Source organism: Nasonia vitripennis (assembly GCF_009193385.2).
Source record: "Nasonia vitripennis strain AsymCx chromosome 2 unlocalized genomic scaffold, Nvit_psr_1.1 chr2_random0009, whole genome shotgun sequence".
Taxonomy (NCBI): domain Eukaryota; kingdom Metazoa; phylum Arthropoda; class Insecta; order Hymenoptera; family Pteromalidae; genus Nasonia; species Nasonia vitripennis.
The window spans coordinates 250,784-274,976 of NW_022279616.1; the positions used below are offsets into that span (position 1 = coordinate 250,784).

At 36.9% G+C, this 24,193-nt stretch overlaps 1 protein-coding gene across 1 annotated transcript in view; it reads left to right on the forward strand.

The window, feature by feature from the left end:
- Positions 1 to 24,193, forward strand: part of LOC100116487 — a 287,412-nt gene that overhangs the window by 202,639 nt on the left and 60,580 nt on the right. Inside the window, exon 7 of the mRNA XM_032601580.1 lies at positions 14,588 to 15,023. Coding sequence (XP_032457471.1) covers positions 14,588 to 15,023 — 436 coding nt within the window. The remainder of the gene's footprint in view (positions 1 to 14,587; positions 15,024 to 24,193) is intronic.

The following is a 24,193-nucleotide window of genomic DNA, read 5'->3' on the forward strand; positions in this document are numbered from 1 at the left end:
ATCGTGTTCTAGAAGTTTATAGAAAGCTTTTGAAAGATTTCAACGCAATTATATATATTTATTTATTTATTTATTACATAAACGGGCAAAAAGCCCTCGCAAAACGAACTTATACAAGAAAGTTCAAGTATAAAATAATTATACAAGGTATTAAAATACATGATAAAAAATTTAAAAGTTAGAAGCTGTATACAAAAGACTTAAGAGTAGACTTAAACTCAGGAAAACATTGAATATCGGTAATACGTTTGGACAGAAGGTTCCATACCCTCTTCAACCTATTAAGGGTGGAGTAAAAACCAAAGTTAGAATGACACTGGCTCTCCTAAAAAGCTAAGAGATCATCGTGATACCGGTGCACTGAATTAATCATTGGAATACTGAATTGGGTAGTCGTGGTCAATAAATGCCATGGGTTGACGAGATTGATAGGCTAAGTAACGGATAAATTAGTGCTGCACCAGTTCCAAGGAGTTAGAGGCAGTTTGAGTAAAAGGTGACCAAATTTGTGAATAATAAATAAAATAGGGCATAACGAAGGCATGGTATCGATAAATTATGGTCTGAATATCGAATTTAGTATACTTTATAAAACCTATCAACCCATAGTATCTCGAAACAGCACACTCAATATGAGGTCAAAAGGTCATACGCGAGCCAAAAAGTACACCAAGATTTCTCACTACGTCAACCCGATTAACCACCGAGCTAGAGAGCGTGTAGTCAAACAGCAAGCAAGATCTTCCCTTAAAAAAGGAGATAACATGAGATTTTTCAGAATTGACGCTTAAGCCGTTCTTTCTCACACGCCCAATCGCCTTGTGCAGCAACATCTTCGTTAAGCTTAACTAAATCCTCAAAAGAACTTATTCTAGCATACATTTTAACATCATTAGCGTACAGGAAAACATCTCAAAACTTTAAATGAGGCACTAGATCGTTGATATAAACGGAAAATAAAAAAGGTCTAAGGTGCGTACCCTGTAGAACGTCAGACGTCGCATGAATGACTGGGAAGATACAATTGCTAATTCTAACGGCCTGGTAACGATCCGTGAGATACGACGACAAAAGTTGAAAGAAAGTATCCCTAATACCATAGTTCTACAGCTTGGATAATAACCTGCTGTGATCAACTCTGTCAAATGCTTTGGAAAAATCAATATAAATAATGTCAACCTGATAAGAGGACTTGAGAGATTTGGAAATAAAATCATTGAAAATAAATTAGTAAGAGTAGAGTGATCAGTCTTAAATCCATGTTGTCTATTAGTGATAGTACATAGTAGTTCATTGAACAATGTTGTAGTCAAAAACGCATCTAAAAGTTTAGGGATGCAGCTTATCAGAGAAATAGACGGTAATTGCTAATATCACGTTTGTTCCTATGCTTAAAGATAGGGTATATACAAGAGAATTCCCACGCTCTAGGAAAATACCCAAAACTCAACACTTTGTTAAAATGATGAGGATAGGCTTTTCCAGGACAGCTAAACAACTTTTAACAAAAAGATTAGGGATACCGTCTGGTCCAGGGTTTACGGAGTTTTTTAGATTACTAACAATGTGACGCAAGTCGCATGTTCCTCAGAAAAAAACTCTGACGCTTCCTTGCTTCAATAAGTGTCTGACGCCCTCTGACAAATTTCACTGCCTTAGGCTTATTCGGGTGGGCTGTATTGTGCTTACTGGCAGCCACTAACAACTGTCTCCGACGAGACCTATGAGAAGGAGTAAGATCTGCAGTAGCATACATCTCCTGTGGTAGTCGACTTCTGTAGGTAACGACTCGATGACCTCTGCACTGGTGCTAAGACGCACTATGATAGGTGAAAATGTATTTAAAATTCTCACGTGATAACTCAGGTAAGATCTCGCGCCAAAATCTCATTTAACCAATTGTTTATTTTTTTACATGTTTTAAACCATTCTCAGTCGATTAGTGACTTTTTTAAAATATTCAAACTAAGAAAATTTTTCAAAAATTGAACTACATTTTTTTTAAGTAAAAATTTATGATGCATTTTCTAAGATCGAATTTTGCAAAAAAGCCACTAATTGACTAAAATAGGTTTAAAACGCGTAAAAAACAAAAATTTGGTTAGATGAGATCTCACGTGATATTTTTCTATGAGGAATGGAGCTACGAGCAGTAGATTTAGCAAATCTTCTGACTTGTACCTTGTCCAGGTCCAAGTTAAGAATATCTTTAAGACACTTTCTCACCAGACTAATATCATCATCACCAATAGGCACTTCATAGAGCAAAACATTAAAGGAGCGATAAATCTGATCACTAATCTCGTCAACCGAGTTATCAGCAGACTGTGCACTACCAGGAAGCGAGTGAGAGTCTTTGACGTAGATGATGCAGAAGTAGCCTTGCTTGAGGAAAGCTTACGCTCCACAAACTTAAGTCACCTATCAATAGAGTTGACGTTATCCTTGAGTACACGTATGTCCGAGTTATGTCCAGACAGCTGTTCATTAGAGGCACCAATCCTATCATTTAACGAGGTGATGGTAGTGCGAATATTATCAGTAGCAGCCTTAATAATAACCAAGAGATTTTCTTAAGGAGAAACCATGTCCTGTGGGTTTGGCAAAAGCTGAAATGAACACTTGACAGTTTGTGGCACCTGATCTTCATTATTATTCACTGGGCAAACAAAGCCACAACGTGCACCCGAAATACCAACAGGCCTAGGAGAGCTACATACGTTGCACACAACGATATCCAGGATATCCTTGCTTCTGGAGCATCCAGCCAGTACTGCACATTCATCGTGGAAGCAACAATCACACTGTATGCACTTTATGCCTCCAATGCCAAAGCACTCACAGTCGACAAAGTCACATGCAAAACCATAGCTTTTCTTGGGCTTTTGCCTGAAGACATTAGAATTATTCAGTGGTCTCGGCATGTCTTGATCACCGAGTGAACAAATTGAAGTAAAACTCTCGTATATCGACATGAAAGTATCCAATATACAGGGCTCGAAGCAATTCTCAACGAACCCTTCACAAAATTTGATACAAGTACCGGGGGCGTGCACTGAAAGAACACCAAAGGAGCAACAAGTCAGTGCACACAGCTACACATGGATCACAAACACGACACGAGACTGCAACACTGAACGTACGACTCCAGACCGCAACACAAGAAGACAGCTGCTATACACCAAGGTTAGGTTAGCCTTGGTAAAATGTATTTATAGCAGCGCATGATGTTCCAATAAACAAAATCCGGCACAACAGCTATTTGCAGCAATACACGGAGCACGCACGATGGTAAAACGAAGCAACGTTCCGAAGCGAGTGAGAGAGAGAGAGAGAGAGAGAGAGAGAGAGAGAGAGAGAGAGAGAGAGCTATATATAGCAAGATGGCGGCTGCGGTCACTCTTAATGGTGTATATGCAAAACTGAATATACCGCAACACCGAAAGCTCGCCAGCCCACAACACATACCTTACGCTGATGCACCTTTACCCGGGAATACCATGCTGACTTGCTAATTACATCCGACGGTAAAAAGTCAATGAAAATAAGCCTCGAAAGGCGGCACGCACGAGGCAGGAACAGCGACTAGCTGTATCAACGCGAATCTCAGCAATCACTCGGCACAGCAGCAAACTTAATGCACAGATTTAATTGGTGACACTCCAGGAACACGATATATACGAAATCTGTTATTAATTTCGTATATTTCAGGTAAAATAGCGGTTGAAATATGGATGCTTAAATCAGAGCTCCTCTACTTTGCGCCACCTACCGGCTATTGATTACGGTTATTGATGGTTATTACGGTTATGACATATACGAAACATTTTTCAATCAGTCAAAAAAAAAAAAAAAAAAAAAAAAAAAATGAGAGCTATGTTTCCAGAATCCATATTATGAAATATTTAATGAGAGATTGTTCTCAGCATTTAAAAAATTTCCTGGGAAGCTTTTCAGAAATATTACCCCAACTATAGTTGAACATTGTATGTTATCATGAAAATGTTTGTAATATTATCTGAAAACATTTATTAATCTCGTGTGTTAATATTTCTTCCTTTCTCAACAAGCTTTGTAATTTTTTTTTTTTTTTACATGGCATTTGGAACTCGAAAGTTCATCGCCTCATCTACGCAAGCCTTCCACGCTGCCCTATCTTGTGTCAACACCACCCAAGATGCACCTCTCCGATCGACACCCACCCGTCCTATTTCTACTAGATCCGCTTTTACGTTGTGCTCCCATCTACGTCTAGGTCTACCTAGAGGTCGCGTTACCATCGGCCTGCCCTTCATGACACGCGCTGCCGTACGGTCGTCTCCCATTCTCGCTACGTGCCCTGCCCATCCCAATCTGCGCGATTTTATTATTCTGTTAATATTTGGTGACGCGTACAGATTGTGTAACTCATCATTGTGTAGTTTCCTCCATTCCCAGGTTTCCTCATCTTTCTGCGGCCCGTATATTTTTCGCAAGACTTTATTTTCAAATACCCTAAAACGGTTGTCCGCCTGCTTAGTGAGAGCCCACGTTTCGCACCCGTACAGAACCACCGGCAGTATTATTGTCCTGTATATTCTTATTTTAACGTTTTTAGACAACAGCCTCGACTTAAGTAAATTACCCACGGCGTAGAAGCAAGCATTACCCGAATGGAGTCTCTTATTTATTTCGACATTAATCTCGTTTCTATCATTTATGGTCGTACCCAGATACCTGAATTCGCTAACCTTTTCAAAAGTAAAATTCCCAACTCTGAGATCTTCCTCCCCTCTGCAGATGCCTAGCTTATCCACAATCATGTACTTTGTTTTTGATTCACTCACTTCTAACCCTGTATACTCCACCGCTTTTATGAGGATTTCCGCGTTTCTTGCTACCGTTTCCCTACAATCCCCCAGTATATCCAAATCATCTGCGTAGCCTAGTATCTGCGTTATTCCATTAAGCGTTGCGCCCAGCTGGCTAACCTGCATTTTTCTAATGGCATACTCTAACGTTAAGTTGAACAGCACCGTAGAGAGCCCATCCCCTTGTTTTAAAGCATCGCGTATCATGAAGGGTTCTGATACATTACCGCCTACTCGGACCTTTCCCGTGCTTCCGTTCAGACATATTTGAATTAATCTCACGAGTTTTTTCGGTACAGCGAGAAGTACTAGAATTTGATACATTTTGCTTCGCTTAATAGAGTCGTACGCTTTTTTAAAATCTATAAATAGTTGGTGTATGGTTTCGCAAAATTCCCACTTTTTCTCTAACAACTGTCTTATGGTAAACATTTGATCGCTCGTCGATCTGTTGCGCCGAAATCCGCACTGATAATCTCCTACTATATCTTCCGCGAATGGAGTGAGTCTAGCTTGTATTACGTTTGGCAGAACTTTGTAGCACGTTGCTAAAAGTGAAATACCCCTATAGTTATTGCTGTCTGTCTTATCCCCCTTTTTAAAAATCGGTATAATGATAGATTCCTTCCAATTTTCGGGTATTGTTTAATTTTTCAGATGGCACATACTAGTTTATAGATTTTGAAAGTGAGCTCGACGCCCCCATATTTGAGTAACTCAGCTGGTATAGAGTCATTTCCCGCGGCTTTATTGTTTTTTAGTTTTTTAATCGCGGCCTCTACTTCTTGGTAGCTCGGTTCCTCCACGTGGGGTTCAGCAGTGTGAATTTCGTCCCCTAATTCTTCGCTATTTTCGTGCACGTTTAATAATTTATCGAAATAATTTTTCTACAGCGACAGTAATTCGTTGTCATTTGTTACGAGGTCACCGTTTTCGTCCTTCATCAATTGCGCTCTACTCCTAAAACCCTTTCTGATGGCGTTAATCCCTCTGTATATTTCGCGGGGGTTATTTTCCTTACTGTTAGTTTCTATTCTCCTAATAAGATTCTTTTGATACTGCCGCTTCTTATTTCTGTAGATCGCGCTCGTCTGTTTCCTTACGTTAGAATACTCTTTTACGGTCCTATCGCTTCTATTTTGTAAGCTATCTAATTTAGCCTTTTTGCGCCTTTCAAACCAGAGTTCGCACTCTTCGTCAAACCATGGTTTGCTCTTTGGCTTTTTCTTTTTACCCAGTACTTTGTTCGCGGCCTCTTTTACCGTTTTTTCGATGTCCCCGCATAAGCTATTCGGTTCGTCATTCCCCCCCCCCCCCCGCGATGTGTTTGCTTCTTCAAGTGCCTGAAACCTGTTATTAATCTCTATCTCGTACCTAATTCGCTCTGTTCTATCTCGTAGTTTCTCAATATCGAAACTTTCTACCTTGTTTGCTCGCTTACTATTTTGATTCGCTACTAGTCTAGCTCTTAATTTGGCTACTACTAGGAAGTGGTCCGAGTCGCTATCTGACCCTCTGTAAGCCCTTACGTCAAGAACATTAGTATGACGTCTTTTTTCAATGAGGAAATAATCAATTTGGTTCTGTGTGGCCCCGTCCGGCGATATCCACGTTGCCTTGTGTATGTTCTTGTTCTTAAAACACATAGTTTTGATTATAAGATCTTTTGCCGCCACGAAATTTCAGACCCTAATACCGTTATCATTGCTGGCTTCGTGCAGGCTTTTCTTACCTATAGTAGGCCTAAACATTTCCTCCCTACCTATTTTAGCATTGAAATCGCCTAATACTATTCTTGTGTCGTAAGTCGCGAACTGGTCGATTACCTGCTCTAAAGTTTCGTAATAGAGATCCTTAGCTTCTTCTTCTTTGTCCTCCGTAGGACAGTGTACATTAATAAATACATATCTATACCATTCCCCTTCGATAATGATGTACGAGAGCCTATCATTGACGGATTTGAAACTTTTAACCGAATGTATGATGCTTTTGCTTACGAGAAATCCGGTGCCTAGAGATCCCCCACTCCCGGCCCCATACAGGTACGTGAAGTTACCCGATGCTAGTACTCCGCCATCTGGCCACCGCGATTCCTGTATTGCTACCAAATCTAGATTGTACCTATTAGCTTCCTTTACGAGTTCTTTAAACGCACCTGCTCTGTATAGACTGCGAACATTCAAGGTTCCGACCCTTAAGTCCCTTTTGGTTCGGATTTGATTTTTTTGAGCCATGATGTTATGTTAAACCCGCGCGCTTCGGATCCTGTTCTGATCGCAGGTGAGTCCACCGTTCTAGAGGTGATAACCCCCATACCTCTCTAGAACTAAGTATGAGAGCTTTCCGACTTTGACGAGGACAGTGTCAATTCGTCGTCAGACACACTACGGTTTCATTCTCGCATCCTAACGCCCCCCTGCAAGGCAGCGCGCCTTCGCTGGCATCATTACCGCGTAAGACCAGGTGACGAATCATTCTACACATCCCCTTTCGGGGCAGTTGTCATCGCTCCCGCATCCTCCTCGGCAGCAGGATTTTTGCCCATTTTTGTAATGTGTGATGAAAGAGATAGATTGAGAGATAAGAGATAATGTGAAGTGTTTTTGTTGTTGTGGTGCTTGCGTAGTGTTTCTAGATGAATGCGTTCGGCAGTGTGGGCTCATCACACCCACGCCTGTTCCTATCGGCTGTCCGCGGCTGCTTATTCAATTTATTCGCAGCTAACCTCTTTCTCAGGGGCTGTTCCTCTATCCGCAACCTAAGGACGCGCTGTGTAGTGGTGATAGGCACCCACCCGTCCGATCTAGACGACAACGCCCAAGACCCGCTTAGGGTAGCGGCATTGTAACAGACAAGCTTTGTAATAGTGAGTTTTAAAGTTTCTCTGAAAACATGAAGTGTATTTTAAAGTATTTGACTTTTTTTTAAACTCTTTTTTTATAGCAATTTTCGAGTTTGAGAGTTTAGTTATTTCTGATAAAGTTATCGAAAAAATTAATTAAAGTAAATTGCTTAATATGTTGTAACGAGGAACAACGTCCCTCGCCACGCCGGTAATCGAGGCAGAATAGAGTGTGACGAAATAAGGCGGCATTAGCCCGGCGTCTCCTTTTGTGATTTTCTCCACTTACGTCAAAAGTCTCACCCCGTTACAATGTACCTTAACGCAAGTATGTTCATAGTAATGTAGAATACCGCCAGTAAATTAACAATGATATTAGGAAAACAATGAAATTATTAATAGAATTAAAGAATAATTTGATAAGTTTATTCCCAATTCGTAATTGCTATTTAACTATTTGATTTCATATATTTTTTGAACATTGTTTGTCACTTATATAATAATAATTATTTCAATGAATTATATCATTATCAAACAGAAAATCAATAATAAATAAAAATCAGTTTATACTTGCCTACGTTTTACCTTCCGAAAAATGTTTTATTTTATCATATAATTTTTGCAGAGATTATATAAAGTAGGGCTGTATTAAATAAAATATAATAAATGTAGCTATCGCTACTCAATATGTAAGTGCTTGTCACTATCTGTCGCCAGAAGTTTCAGGGCACGAATAAGTGACGCGGCCAGAAATTCTGATGAATTTTTTACGTGGGTTCGTTTAACAATCATTAATTAATTATAGCTAGGTGAGCGAGAGAGAATAATACAAATTTTAAGTGGTCTTAAAGGGAACCTCACCACCTTAAATTAAAAAAAAAGAGATATTGATTTTTTGTGTAAAAGTACCCTAAATTGTTTAAATAATCAATTAAACAATTATATTAACTCATACATACTGTAAAAGTCATCAAACAAAGTTTATAAATACCATATGTCAGGTAAAATAGGTCTTCGAAAGCCACAAATCACTATTTTCATTATTTCAGCTACCGCAGACTTACTTCAGTTTTGGGCTTCAAAGGGCACTTTTTTCTTAATAGATCTACTTTAAACACATATATTTATGGAATGAATGTGGGAACTTAGCTTCCTCTTTAATCGGTTTTCTGTGTACTAATATAAAAAATCCTAAAAATATTCAACTAATCTAGTTTAAAAGTTTTGTTCGTAATAAATATTTGAGAATTGATGTTAAAATTTTCTTTATAAATAATCAAGTTTTCATCGGAATAACCTGTTTAATAAGTATGCAAATTAAATAGGAATGCCGATCGTACGTTTGAAAAATCAAGCGCAGTCTAGTGATGGGCGATTCTGTAAGAATCGACCGATTCTTTTTCTAAAGAATGATTCTTCTGTTGATTCTTTTTGACCGACGATTCTCGATTCTCAATTATTCTGAAACTTATTTGAAAGAATCGCCCATCACTCGCGCAGTCTGTGATGGCGTGCTTTCACGGTGAAATTTGGGCATGACCCTTTCCATATAGGAACATACAATTTGGCTACTTGCAGCTATCTTAAAATCACTACCTAATGATTTTTGGCGTGTACAATAAAAAATTATTAGGACTGCAGATTACTCGCCGGGTAAATCAAATGCCTCTTAATTGAGATGGCGCTTCTTTATGGCGATGATATTTGATAAGATTATAGGCGTGCACTGTTTAAAAATTAAAAATAAAATACACTTAATCAAATTTGATTCTCTGTTTAAATTCATGCCTACACTTAGATAAGAGTTAAGTAAACATTGCTATACAGGTGAGTAGCAGAAGCCATAGACTACGAAAATATAAAAAATAAACTTATAAGAACAATTATAATACTAATAGTAAAATTTGATACAACTTTATTAACAGCAATAGAGTACAATATGTTATATAAAAATATGTTGGATAAAAAATTATTAGGAAAGCACTGTCATAATGTAAGACTAGAATGTTAAAAACAATATAAATCAAATAAAAACCCGCATAATTTGCCTTGCTTTTTGCATCGTGTTTTATGTTCTAATGTAGAAGGGTCCAAAGCACTGTGGAAAACTGTAGCTGTTACGAGGTCCGAATACTGCGTGCCATGTAGGTAAGTACGTAGGTAGCTATTGTGGGCGAACATCGCCCGTCTAACAGTTAGTCAGCGCAAGTGCAGGATAGTGAGTCGCTGGCTCAAAGGTAGAGCACGCTCCTTGAGATCTCGGAATCGTGGGATCGGTTCCTCTTCCTCGCTTACTTTTGTTTGTTTTTAGTTCGCAAAAACCCCGTTGCAGTATCAAATCATATATAAATTTTATGAAAAAATTTAAATCTTATTATTTTAAATACCATAACGAGGAGCGTCAGTGGCTCAGTAACTAGCATACACGCTCGCTAAAGGGGTCGAAGGTTCGATTTCCGGCGAATTCACTTGGATTTTTTCTAAGTTGTTTTCAACGGAAAAGTATTATTTCTAAATTTTTTCTTAGAAAATCATCTCTTTTATCATAACAATAGGAAACAGACATAATTATTAAAATCTTTTTTACAATAAAGTTAAGATTAAATCTTACACAAAAATACAATAATTACAATTTTTACTGCAATAGTAATGTTGATTTGAAAATTTAGTTGTTTCTTAAGACTTTAAAACGATTGAGAGCTCACGTGATCAATATGGCAGCGCGAAGAATAAAAAAATATATAGATATATAAAAGCATACAAATTCCAATAGTGATAATATCGTCGTCGTATCTTCGATCCAAAATCGTAATAGAGATTAGAAAGAAAGTTTTAGAATCAAAACAGCGTATTTAATGCGTTGAATCTGAACATTGTTACAGCAGTATCTCTATAGTTAGCACGAGCTGACCTAAAATTCAATAACTTTTGAATTTCTTTGTATTTATTTGTATATTAAAGCATTTGATGAACCATTCTTACTTCATAACCTTTACTCTTCTTATTTTAGCGCTACCAATATTCTTGTTATTAACTAAAAAATCCAAAAACGTTTCCAAGGCAAATGTCATGTAGCTTTTTGAAAACCACTATCTACTTTTTTTCGGAGGCATTGCTGATTTTAGTTGATTTTAATCTACCTTATACTCAGTATTTAGGAACCAAAATAAATACACGAACATATTAACGTTTTAACACTTGTTTACAAATAACTGTTAATATACCAAACAACTGTCGAAATCGCAATATACACACACACACACACACATATATATATATATATATATATATATATATATATATATATATATATATATATGACCAATGTGCATCAATTCAAATGCCCGCAAGTTATGTTAGGTCTGTATATCCTTCAAGCTGCCATATTAGAGAGCTGCCGTTATAAAAACTACTAAAATATATGAATTTTTAATTAATTATTTTAGGGCCTACAGGTACTAACTCAGCAAAAACTTATTTATATATTTATTTGTATATTGCAAAACCATAACTGTTTCATATTCAACTGACCTGTAGATCTGAAAATCTTGCGGGAGAAAGTAAGCAATTTAATGCTGTTTCAAAAACACTATTATATAACATGGTTAAAGTCATGAAAAAATATTCCGAATTCAGAAACAAAAAACAGTTATGCATGTCAAATTTTATTACAATCAATGGCATGGTTTCAGAACTTTGACAGTATATGTACACACACAGCCATCCGCACTGACATTTTCTAATAACCTACGAATCGAATTTCCAACACCGATAAATACGTTTCTATGAAGTTTTAGCAAAACTGAAAATTTTACTATTGCAAAGCTTCCTCTAGGAGGAAGCAATATTCAAATGTGAGGTTATGAAATGTTTTCAGGTAATATTACAGAAACTTTCATTAAGACTACATAAAACTTTCAACTATAGCTGTGGTAATATTTCAGGAAAGCTTTCCTGAAATCTGTTTAGATGTTGACGACAACCTTTCACAAAATATTCCGTCTAATCTTACTGAAATCATTCTTTGAAAATTGAAATGAGAAATTGCAGAATATTATCGAAATATAATGCCGAATACTTTAATAAAAATTCTGGGAACATAACTACTTCTTTAATTATCATCCCATTAATAACTGTCAGCTTTTTTAACTGACTCAAAAATGTTTCTTGAAGTGAATACTTCTATAGGCTCGCTGAGTGCCATTTTTACCGGGGAGTGAATTTGAGAGCGGCGACCCGTCACGGTGGTGCGATAGACCAATCGTCACGAAAGAAGCGGCAGCTTTCCCTCAACCCACTCTCTTCGTCGCGCATATAGCGTGCTCGCAGCTCGCACAACCGTGCACAGCTTTCTCTCCTTACATCAGTCTCACTTACGTTTACACGCGCTGTAAGCAACTATTAGTTGTTTTTTTTGCTCTTTTCACTAAATTTTGGGCTCCTCATGTGCTAGCGGTATCCGTTAATGGCGCTTCAATTTTTCTATTTAACTAGACGACGTAACTTTTTTAACAGACGCAAAACGTTTGCACGTAAACTTAATTGACTTGCGGTAAACATGATTATTATCTGTATTATATTTTGCCTACCCTAAATTCACTTTTTGATCAATGATTACCTCACTGGAGATTTTTTACTTTTAAGATTTTTTATCTCTGTCAAAGTTGCGATTAAGTTAGAAAAATTAAAAAATTCAAAGACAACCATACACAAACTTTGTGCTCTTGTTAAAAAAATTACGTGATCAAGTTGACGATAGAAAATTGATGCACTATCTAAAAGACTCTAACCCTTTAAACTTAATTTTTTAGACGTTAGAAATAGGTACAATATATTTTGCTAAGAACATTTAACAGGGTAATCTAATATGTATCATGAAGGCGATTAACGCATCGAAATCACTAAATAAAAAAATTATAAGAATTTATCAAAAAAGTTGTATTTAAATTTATCCATGTAGATCATTACTTTGTGCTCAACGAAGAATAGCGCATTGCAATTTGCGTTGTAAAATAATTCATTTCAGTTTTGTCGGGAAGACTAGCAATATATATTTTGAACTCTTGTATCGACGACTGCGTAAAAGTATACATTTTCAGCCTCGCTGCAAAGACTACTACATTTCGTACTTTGTCGTCGAAAACTAGTACATATCGAATTCACTGACAACATAACTATTCAAAATTTTCAAAAATCATACAAAGATTACTTATGGATTTAATTATTCACTTCTATCAGCTGTCCCCGAGACAGCCACTTTTTTTGTATATAAAGTTGCGTTAAAATCTTACAAAAGCTTTCTATAAACTTGCACAAGTTGCTTGTTATATCCAACAATATTCCCCGTAAGCTTCCAGTTAAATTCAGCCTAAGCTTACCTATGTATAACCAGGAATAAACCATTGCTAGTTATCAAATCACAGTAAGCTTTTATGGCTGATTAAACATTTTTTCGTGTATCTTGTTGCGCTGGAATCTTACAAAAGCTTTCTATAAACTTCCACATGTTGCTTGTTATATCCAACAATATTCCCCGTAAGCTTCCAGTTAAATTCAGCCTAAGCTTACCTATGTATAACTAGGAATAAACCATTGCTAGTTATCAAATCACAGTAAGCTTTTATGGCTGATTAAACATTTTTTCGTGTATCTTGTTGCGCTGGAATCTTACAAAAGTTTTCTATAAACTTCCACATGTTGCTTGTTATATCCAACAATATTCCCCGTAAGCTTCCAGTTAAATTCAGCCTAAGCTTACCTATGTATAACTAGGAATAAACCATTGCTAGTTATCAAATCACAGTAAGCTTTTATGGCTGATTAAACATTTTTTCGTGTATCTTGTTGCGTTGGAATCTTTTAAAAGCTTTCTATAACCTTTCACTTTCAAAGATTGCTTCTAATCTTGAACCATCACATTTCCCGTGAGTTTCTAGTACAAATCGGCCAAAGCTTACTTAAGTAAAACCAGTAATGAACCAGGAAATAACCTTGTAATAGTTTTATTTAGAATCTCGAAATAATATACAAATTTCTTTCGATCGTTGTACATCGTCCTTGTTACGGTAACTTGTGTTGCATTTGAACTTTTGAAAAGAATGACAAAAAACTTAAACTTAAGAAATTATAAACTCGTGTATGTTTACATATGTGCGGAGATAAGATATTTAAAGTACGATCCTAGTAGAAAAAAAATGTAATGAATTGTAATAAATTGTAATAAAACATAAAAAAATTCAAGAAAATGTAAGAAACTGTACCTTTTTCTTGGATTTCGAACCTTTTTTCTCCTACGTTTTTGTACACTTTCTTACATTTTCAGATTTGTTAACTTTTTTTACATTTTATTATATTTTATTACAATTTATTACATGTGATATTTTACCGCCTAATATAGTCAATATATTTTTTTAATTATTAATTTTATAATAAAATGTAACAATTCATAATAAATTGTAAGAAAAAGTAAAAGGATGTAAGCAGAAGTAAGAAAATAAAAAAGTCGCCATTTTCGTATATAATATTACGCTTAGTCAATTTTTTACATTTTGTTATACTTTTTTATTATACTATTGTTACATTTGTCATTTCAAACCCACCCCCATGAAATCCTGGATCAATGGATTTGTAATAAATTGTAATAAAACGTAACAAAATGTAATAAAATGTAGCAAACTGTAATAAAACGTAAAAAAGGTCCGAAATCCAACAAAAAAGTATAAAATGGTACAATTTGTTACATTTTCTTATATTTTATTACACTTTATTACACTTTTTATTTCCACTAAGGGATGTTTAACGTTTGAGTATACTTTATTTACGTTTTTCTTTTGTATACATTATTGAGTTGTATCTATTAACAATAATATTAAGAAATATTTTAATATTTTACAAGGTATTGCTGGAAGTGGAACAATGTCAGACGTAGAAAGAACACTAAATAGCCTAAATGGTTACCATGATGAAATACTAGAAGCACTTAGAAATGCTCATCGTGGTTTGTCAAGTACGCCTACAAGAAGTGAAAACTTGCTGGACGATGAAACAATACGCAAATCATTAGTTGAGCATGGATATACCAGCGATACCTACCGAAAAGATTCAGACAGTCAAGATAATATGGGTCAACAGGAGGACGATGATGAAGATGATATTCCTCCAACATGTGGCACTATAAGGATTCGAACACTAGAAGATATTATTCGGCAGTTAGAACATCATTCAACACGCCGTATGAGTCCAGTAGATTCAGAAGATATTCGAGTTTCAGAAAATGAAACAGATCGTCATTACCGAATGGATTCTTCAGTATGTAGTGAATCATCACAAGGGTAAGGATTTATCACATTATTTGACTAATATGTATATTAAAAACCATACTTGGGATGTGCGATATGTATAACTTAAAGAGATAGATACAACTTAAATTATCAAAAAATAAAAGATTTAACATCGTGTGTATTTTTTTCTATTTAGGAATAATATCAAAAGAACAATTTTCAAAAACCAAAATTCAAAATTTTTATTTTTTAGCCACCACAGATTTCGTTCGGTTTAAAACAAAATACAAAAAACCTGCAGTGATATATATATATATATATATATATATATATATATCTCACTGCAGGTTTTTTGCATTTTGTTATATATATATATATAGAGTAACGAGTTGAGCACCGGGGCTAACTCGTAGCGGTGAGTACCGCTGCGCCCCACCGAAACAGCGTAGAGTCGCGCGCTCGATAATAAACACGTGCGAATACGGCAATAGGCGCGAAAGAGATAGAGAGAGCGAGCGCGTGGGCTAATCCTTCAGGCGCTGAGTCCGGGTATTCCTGATCTTGCCTAGCGGTCCAGCGCAGTGACCAAGTCTCGCAGCCTGTCCAGGATTAGGAACGTCGTCGACGAGAGAGAGAAGGTTTGTGTGACGCGCAGTGGATGGGAGAGAGTGCATGCGCGAGTGTGTATTACCCATGCGAGGGTGATCCGGTGCGCGCGACTTTCACGGCGATATAATCGTGCGAGCGCGATTACTCCAGCGTCGCGGCGAGTCGCAATGTTGTAGGCGACTCACGTATTATTATTATTCTTGTAGATATGTAGACTTATTATTTTATGTGCCTTTTCGTTATTTCTAAACCTCGCTCGTTTACTTCCGATTCCTGTTCCTTCCTACGAATACCGCCGCCTCTGCGGGCGTTATTTATTAGTACTTATCAAACGCAGTTGTGCAGCCGAGCACGCGCCAGGCGACGCGTAGACCCAGCAAAACAGAAGTAGCAGAAGCTGCATGCAACGGAGGTGTTTCGCGGGCGGAGAGGAGTCCTCCGCAGCATCGACGGAACGCGATCCAGTCCTTTAACGAGTTATACGTGGATCGAATATACACCCCGTTACAATATATATATATATATATATATATATATATAAAGTAACCCGAGTTTATGGAGCCCCGGCTCCATAAACATGCTTCCCAAAAAATTAAACCCATGTTTATGAAGCCCAAGCTCCATTAACATGGTTTTTTCTATTTTAGATACAAATATCAAATCTTTAGATTTGTAAATTGCTTAATTTATAATTTGAAAAAAATTGAATTTGTTTTTTCAAATTCTTTAAATTTCTATAAAAAAATTTTACATTTTGTTTAAATTTTTTCAAACATTCAAAATTTTCTACACTTTTTAAAATTTTCTTTAAATATTTACATTTATAAAATTCTTAGAGTTCTTCACATTTCTGAATTAAAAAAATAAAACTTGTATTTGTTTATGTAGCCTGGACTCTATAAAAATAGTAACAACCCTATTTTATAGAGCCTGAGATTATCGATTTCAATCGGTTTCAATAGGCTTTTTCTAGCAGAGTTAGAAGAAAATTAACTATAAGCTTATAATATGTTAGTATATTCTACAATACTTTATAATGAAATCTGAAATATATTAATAACGATAAACAATGTAAACTTTTAGTATAAAAGGTATAAGTTAAAAGTGGCAACTTAACCTTGCACATTCATGCCTATAATAACATATGCATGACATAGTCTACATTCGCACTGGCGTACTATTCTGGCATGCTTATTTTAATGCAGGTGCGGATTTTGGAAACATCAGTTAAACTTGTGTGTTCAAGATTACCAACGATGGAATCTGGATTTGGTATCCAGATTCCATCGTTGGTAATCTTGAAACACGTCAGATTTCTCATACTGAACAACAAAAACAATTTATGTGCATGTTACATTGTTTTAAAGAAATACCAAGTATAAATTAATGACTTTTATTGCTGCATGAAAAAGTTTTGTAAGTACTTAAAAGAGTAATCATTCTCTCCAACTAAATTTCATTAATTAATTAGACTTTGTATTTCAAAGTGAAGAACACCTTTTGAGTAGATAACCTAATTCCACAAAAGTAGATGCAATGCATCTATATCTGCGATGATCATTGTTCGAGTTACTGCATACTGCTTTTATTCTAAAATAATGACTAATTATGCTTGAACACTAACAGCACAAAAATATTTTAAAATTATTCCATTTATTCAAGCATATTTCTAAAATATTGTTACAATCTTATTTGTCCTAGGATAAAAATATTTCTAAATAATATTACAAAAAAATATTTTAATATCATTTTATAATATTTGCAAAACATTTTTAACATGTTTCAAAATATTTTGTAATATTTTTAAAAGGTTACAAAAATATTCCGTTAACAAATTAATAAATTATTTATAAAATATGTACAGAAATAATTTAAGAATTATATGTAAGTTTTATTTTTGCAAGGTTTTATGAACATTTTACTTATGATTTTAGGACATGCAAGTTTTCGTAATTCATATATTATGAATCAAGAGGCGCGATAGCGCCGCACTGTCGAGAAAAGACAAAGTTCGGTTCAGGACATGGCGACCCTATATACTTTAAAATTGGGTTTCCTTACCTCCAACAAAAATCTCGATTGCATTTGAATCATTAGTATTACGCGTATGCGTAATCTGTTGGTATCTATTTGAAATATATTAAGCGAATCTTTCATCTTTAAAAGGATTCAGTCGAATATATTACGTTATATTAACTTAATAGTGCAAGTTGAAAATTTGCTCGGTGAATTTCTTTTCGTCAGTTTCTTCTCCCTATATTTTGTCTCTCCCGGTCACGTGACTTTCGGTAAGATGTATTATACGCCAGTGGTTACAGCAGTTATAATCTACTTTACCGACATTGGTCTGCTACTCGGTGACACGCGATTATGCTATTATATATTATGTATATATAATAATGTTACCACATACCATATACCATTATATGCGCGATGAGATCAATATCTAAAGCTATAGTAGCTTGTTGTCTATCAAATTTTTAAAAGTAAAAACCTTGGCTAGAAAAAGACATAAAAGTATTGAAATCTATAAATATAAAAATGTCAAGTAAATGTTCTTTTTTGCTATACGCGCTAAGATAAAATTGAAGTTGAAACCAGCTTTTCCAAAAAATATCTAACTGCGTATAACAAAAAAAGATCATTTACTTGACATTTTTATATTTATAGATTTCACTACTTCTATTAGTCTTTTTCTTGACAAGGTTTTGATTTTTGAAAAAAGTTTTTTATGGAGATATTATATTTTGAAATATTTTATGAATATATATCTGAAAGAATTTAAGAATTGAATAACCTTGACGTGATGGGGATTTGAAATTTTTCGTGACAGTCTGGCACTCTACTCAGTACGCTATGGATGAACTTAGAATTATAGCTTAAAAAATGTCACTCATACACCACTACAATGATTTTGGAATCGTATACTTACTATGTACTTTTGTAAATTGCACGAAAATCGCGCAATCCACCCGAAAGAAATTTTTGAATAAAATAAATATGTTTAAAATGTAAAATTAGTTAGAAGGGTGGCTAGTATAGGTGTTACTGTCCGTATGGTAATACTCAAATTAGCCACCCGGCTTAATAATTTTGCATTTTAAACAATTTTATTTTATTAAAAAATTTATTTTAGAATCGCGCGATTAGTCACGCAATTAATCGTGCGACTAATCGCGACCTTTAAAGTTCGATAATTTAACACGATTAATCGTGCTATTTCTTTCAGTATGGCCGCAGTAAATAGATAGGTAATTATATTCTCTTTAAGGTATAAATCAGATAATTTACTTGAATTAACTTTTTTAATAACTTTATTAGGAAAAACTTAAATCTGGAAAATAAAAAATCTATAAAAAAAACGCGTTAACAAAATGTAAAAACGAACACAAAGATTATGAAATGTAGATAATCGTTAATTATAAAATATCAAAACAAATCAGTCATTTAACTCCAAAATTTAATTAGTTTTAAGTTGATACATAGTCAAATAGCATGCAAAATTTTAGCTTATTATATCAATCCGTTCCAGAGTTATAATGAAGACAACATTTAGTAAACGGATACGTAGATACATACATATTTACATGCATACATTTGTTTAATACGTATTATTCTGACTCAGGAACCTGAAAAATATCAAAATTTATCAAAATATTTGATTCAATAATTTGCACTGCTACAAAGCTTTCACTTTGAGAACACACACACACATACACACACGCGCACACACACAACTCCGCTACGCCGGTCCCAAGCCCGGGGCCTCACCACACAAGCGGTGGGGAAGGAGGAGGGGGAAAGTAGCAACCTCGTTAAAATAACCAATGACAGCACCTTGTTAAAGGGCTCCTTCCTAGGATACTGGATAGGGGAAGAAATCCCGAATATAAATCAATCATGGACAGTGAGATAATTATAACACTGCCCCAAGCGGGTCAAGCTTTACAGACCACTCCCGACGTTAGTTCCGATCGGTGAAAGCCCCGGTGGCCGACGCAGGCTCCATAGATGTTGGGGGGAGCCAATTAACTCAAACTAGACAGGAGGTTACAGAGGTGGGTCACTCGGCCCTTAAAGGAAGATTAGCCTAGATGGAGTCATAAACAGGGAAATGCACGAGGTATGGTCTAAAATTCAGACAGCAGATCGTGCGGAAGAAGATAAGATGGACAAGATTCAGAACCATCTGGACAAGATGGATGCTGTAGTAGGTCTAGCCAAAAACATTCACAAGAAAATGATAAGATTAACAATGGTGTTGTAGATCAGAAAGGCACTAGAAAATCTAAGCCGCCAATGGCAAGACCAACCCGACCGGAGGCTCTAATCATAAAAGCTACCGACGGAAAGTCCTACGCTGATATCTTGCGAAAGATAAAAGCAGACCCAAAACTGCTAAAGATGCTAGGGGATAGCGTAAATAGGATACGCAAAACGGCGGTTGGTGACCTACTTTTGGAACTCCAACGCACATCGGAAGGGAAGGCAACGGAACTTCGACAAGCGGTGCAAGAAGTGCTAGAAAAGTGTGTCACCGTAAGAACCCTACAAGATGTAGAGGTCTTTAAAGTAAAGAATCTTGATGTTCTAACTACTAAGGAGGACACCGTGGAAGCGCTACGGAGGAAGTTTCAACATAGCGACTCAAATGCAGTGGAGGAAACGGCAGTAAAGTCTGTGCCCAAGGCATATGGCGATATGCAGACGGCGGTCATTCAAATGCCAGCGAAAATGGCTCAGCTGATGATTGCAACGCAGAAAATCAGGATAAGCTGGGTAGTATGCAGAATACGAGAGATAAAGTGGAATGCACGTCCACTTCGCTGCTATAAATGTCTAGGATTTGGGCATATCGGCAAAAACTGCACAGTAACACAGGATCAAAGTAACCACAGTTACAAGTGTGGAGTCGAAGGACATAATGCAAGAGATTGTAAAAACAAACCGAGCTGCGTTCTCTGCCCAAAAAGAGGAGCGACAGAGAAAAGTGACCATGCTGCTGGTAGCTACACATATCCAGTATACCGAGCGGCAGTAGAGAAGTTAAAGAAACGAAGATAATGAAGATAGTGCAGTTAAACTTGAATTACTGCGAGACAGCACAGGATTTACTTAACCAGTACGTTCATAAGACGGAGCTCGACGTAGCCATTATATGTGAACCATACAGGGCTCTGGACGAGACATCGTGGGAAACAGACAACACTGTTTTCCACAGATCAGCGATCTGGGCATGTGTGAACGTGGCATTCCAGGAAAAAATGTTGACCAGCGAGGAAGGATTTTTTCGTGCAAAGATAGCAAGAATACACGTATGCAGCTGCTATGCTTCGCCTAACGCACCGATCGAACAGTTTGAGCGGCAGTTAGATCGACTCGTGCAGGATATTGCGAGAAGAAAGCCAGTAATTATCGCAGGCGATTTGAACGCATGGGCCGTAGAGTGGGGCAGTCAAAGGACTAACCAAAGAGGACGAGTACTGCTAGAAGCATCTGCTCTCCTGGACTTGGTGTTAGTTAATCAGGGTAGGACAAACACCTTTGGAAGAGGAGACGCAGGATCTATTGTAGACCTAACCTTTGTTAGTAGTTGCCTTATTGGCTCAATTGACAAGTGGATCGTAAGTGAACACTACACAAATAGTGATCATCAGGCCATAATAATGGAGGTAAGAAAATCAGAGCAGAGACCCAGCGTGAGTACAAGGACCAACAGAGTCGGTTGGAAAACGAAGGATTATGATAAGGAGATGTTCCAACTGGCACTGGAAGAATCGCAACTCTCGGGGACGGTGAACAGCAAGGCGGAACAGGTGATGGGTAATAGGCCGTGTCAAGAAGAGTGCCCAATTGTAGACGACCACCAGTATACTGGTGGGATAAAGAGTTTGAGAGTTCGCGCAGCGAGTGTCACCGGACCAGAAGAAGAGATCAACAAGCAAGAAAGAAATACTATAAAACCTGAAGAGGACAGGAAATAGTAGATGCCCGCGGACAAGAAATGAAGGACGCTAAAAGGAAGCTAAAGAAGACAATCCGCGAAAACAAGCGAAGGTGTCTTAAAGAACTACAGGATGAGGTCGAACAGGACCCTTGAAGTCGACCTTACAAAATAGTAATGAAGAAGATTAAAGTAAGCTACGTACCCCCTCCAAAATGCCCGGAACTATTAGTCCGGGTTGTGACCACACTGTTTCCCAGGCAACTGGAAGTGCCAAGTCTCATCGAAAAAGGTGCGAATGGAGAGGTTATTCCACCGATCACGATTGAGGAATTGTTAGCCGTCTGCAGAGGGGTAGGAAACAACAAGGCCCCAAGGCCGGATGGCATTTCTAATATTGCATTGAAGCATGCCATCCATGCTCATTCAGAGATCTTTGTAGGCTTGTACAATGCATATCTAGGAGAGGGAACATTTCCCACAAACTGGAAGAAATAGCGTCTCATGCTTCTGCCAAAAGGAAAGAATCCACCCCAGGATTCCTCATCATACAGACCGCTCTGCATGTTGGACACCCCGATAAGTGGCGGAATACCAATATGGCTTTAGAAAGAATTGTTTAACGCTGGATGCAGTTAGCCGAGTGATCAACACTGCGCAAACAGCGATATAGGGGAAAAGATGGAAGGGAGGAAAAAGAAGTACTGCGCTATAGTTACATTGGATGTCAAAAATGCATTCAATTTGGCCAAATAGAGTAAAATACACGAAGCACTCCGGAAACAGGATGTGCCCTTATCCCTATATAAAAAAGTCATGACCGGATGAAGTGAAGCCAAGAATGCGTCAATATGATTGGCTCATGTAGTGCACATGCGTCAAAAGTATCGTTAGAATTTTTTGATTTTTTTTTGATTTCTAAAATTGATTCTAATATTAAAAATGTAATATAATACTATAATACATATCAAATTATAATTTGTGTATTTATAATATTCTAGAGACATTCTACTCTCGAGACTATTCTATTCTGGAGACATAAACTTAAAATTTTAAAAGAAAGTTGGCGACGAAACCGCGGCAATTTTGAAATTTATATGAGCGCGAAATGAATCTTATATTGTAAAGTTTGATATATTTCCGTGATATAAAACAAATATTAAAAATATCAATCAAGTATTTATATTCCATTTAATAAGTTAATGAAATTATAGTCTACTACAGAGCGCGCAGCGCACTGCGCCAAGTCTAGTGTATAAGAAGATTGATGTCCGACTATTTGAAGGACAGAATCCTATTATATGACACGGAGGACGGTACCACGACTAATAAAGTTACAGGAGGCGTACTCCAAGGGTCAGTGCTTGGCCCACCGACGTGGAACATCATGTACGATGGGGTACAAAGACTACAATTACCTGAAGGAGCAACAGTCGTGGGCTTCGCTGACGACATAGCAGTAGTGGTAGTAGCGAAACATAAAGAAGAGGTGACAGAAATAGCGGAAGAGGCGACCCGTATAATACATGAATATCTAACGGAGACGGGTCTGGAACTAGCCAGCCACAAAACGGAAGTTATTCTTATCTCTAGTAGGAAGAAGATAGAGGAAATTAAACTGACGGTAGATAAACATGAGATAGCTTCTCAACCAACCATCAAGGGCATCACCATCGTAAGGACTATCCTCAAGAATGTTAGAAATGACAAAAAGAAAAGAAGGCAAAAACAAGGCAGAACAGCGGAATAAATATGTAGTTAGACGAATAAAATGTAGGACGACGCAGAAAGAAGAAGACGTGATAACGACCACATCAATTGTAGAAGAGCGCGTATAAGCCCCCCCCCCTCCCCCCCACGCGAAGCACTACTCGACGGTCGTACCGCGTGGAACAAGGGCACAGGAGATGGAGCTAGGCGCGCCTTTACCGAAGGTCGATAAAGGCAAAAAGGGGGTTCCTTGGTACGGTTGGGTGTTTTTCATATGGTCGTAAAAAGGATGGGTTTAGTCGGTGTGAATCTGACACACGGCTGACATTGCGGATGGGGCTGTTTCGATGACCCTAAAGATTTTTCCTAACACCTCTTCTCCGAGAGAGAAAAAAAACACACACAGATTGTCACACACATACATCTGTCCGTACGGACATATTATCAAAACACTACTTTTCGACTTGTATCAAAACACACTTTCAAAATGTGTTTACACAAACTATAAAAATTACTATTACCTACATAGCTTTCTAGCAAGCAGAGTAAATAAACATGCATTACCCGAATTTGGTCTCTTACTTATCTCGACTTAAATAAAATAAATTACCCCTATCACAGGCGCGCACGTCTGCAATGCGAGCTGCGAGACGAGTCAGCGATAAGAGTCCGCAGAGCCATACTACGATGCATAGCATGCGCTTACATCGTAGACGTTAGCTCAATAATTGGAGCTCCCGCTTGTTAATCACGGGGTCTGCGGTTCAAGCCCGCGTTTACTCTTTTTTCTTTCCGACTCGTCTCCACTTCGTCCGTTACACCCCTAGAATGTTTATCAAATATTTTGAAATATTTCTGAGAAAATGTATTATAATCTCATAATTTTACATTTCTAAAAATTGTTTTATGAATATTGAAAAATAATGCTGAGTAATATGACTTGGAAAGATTATAAAAA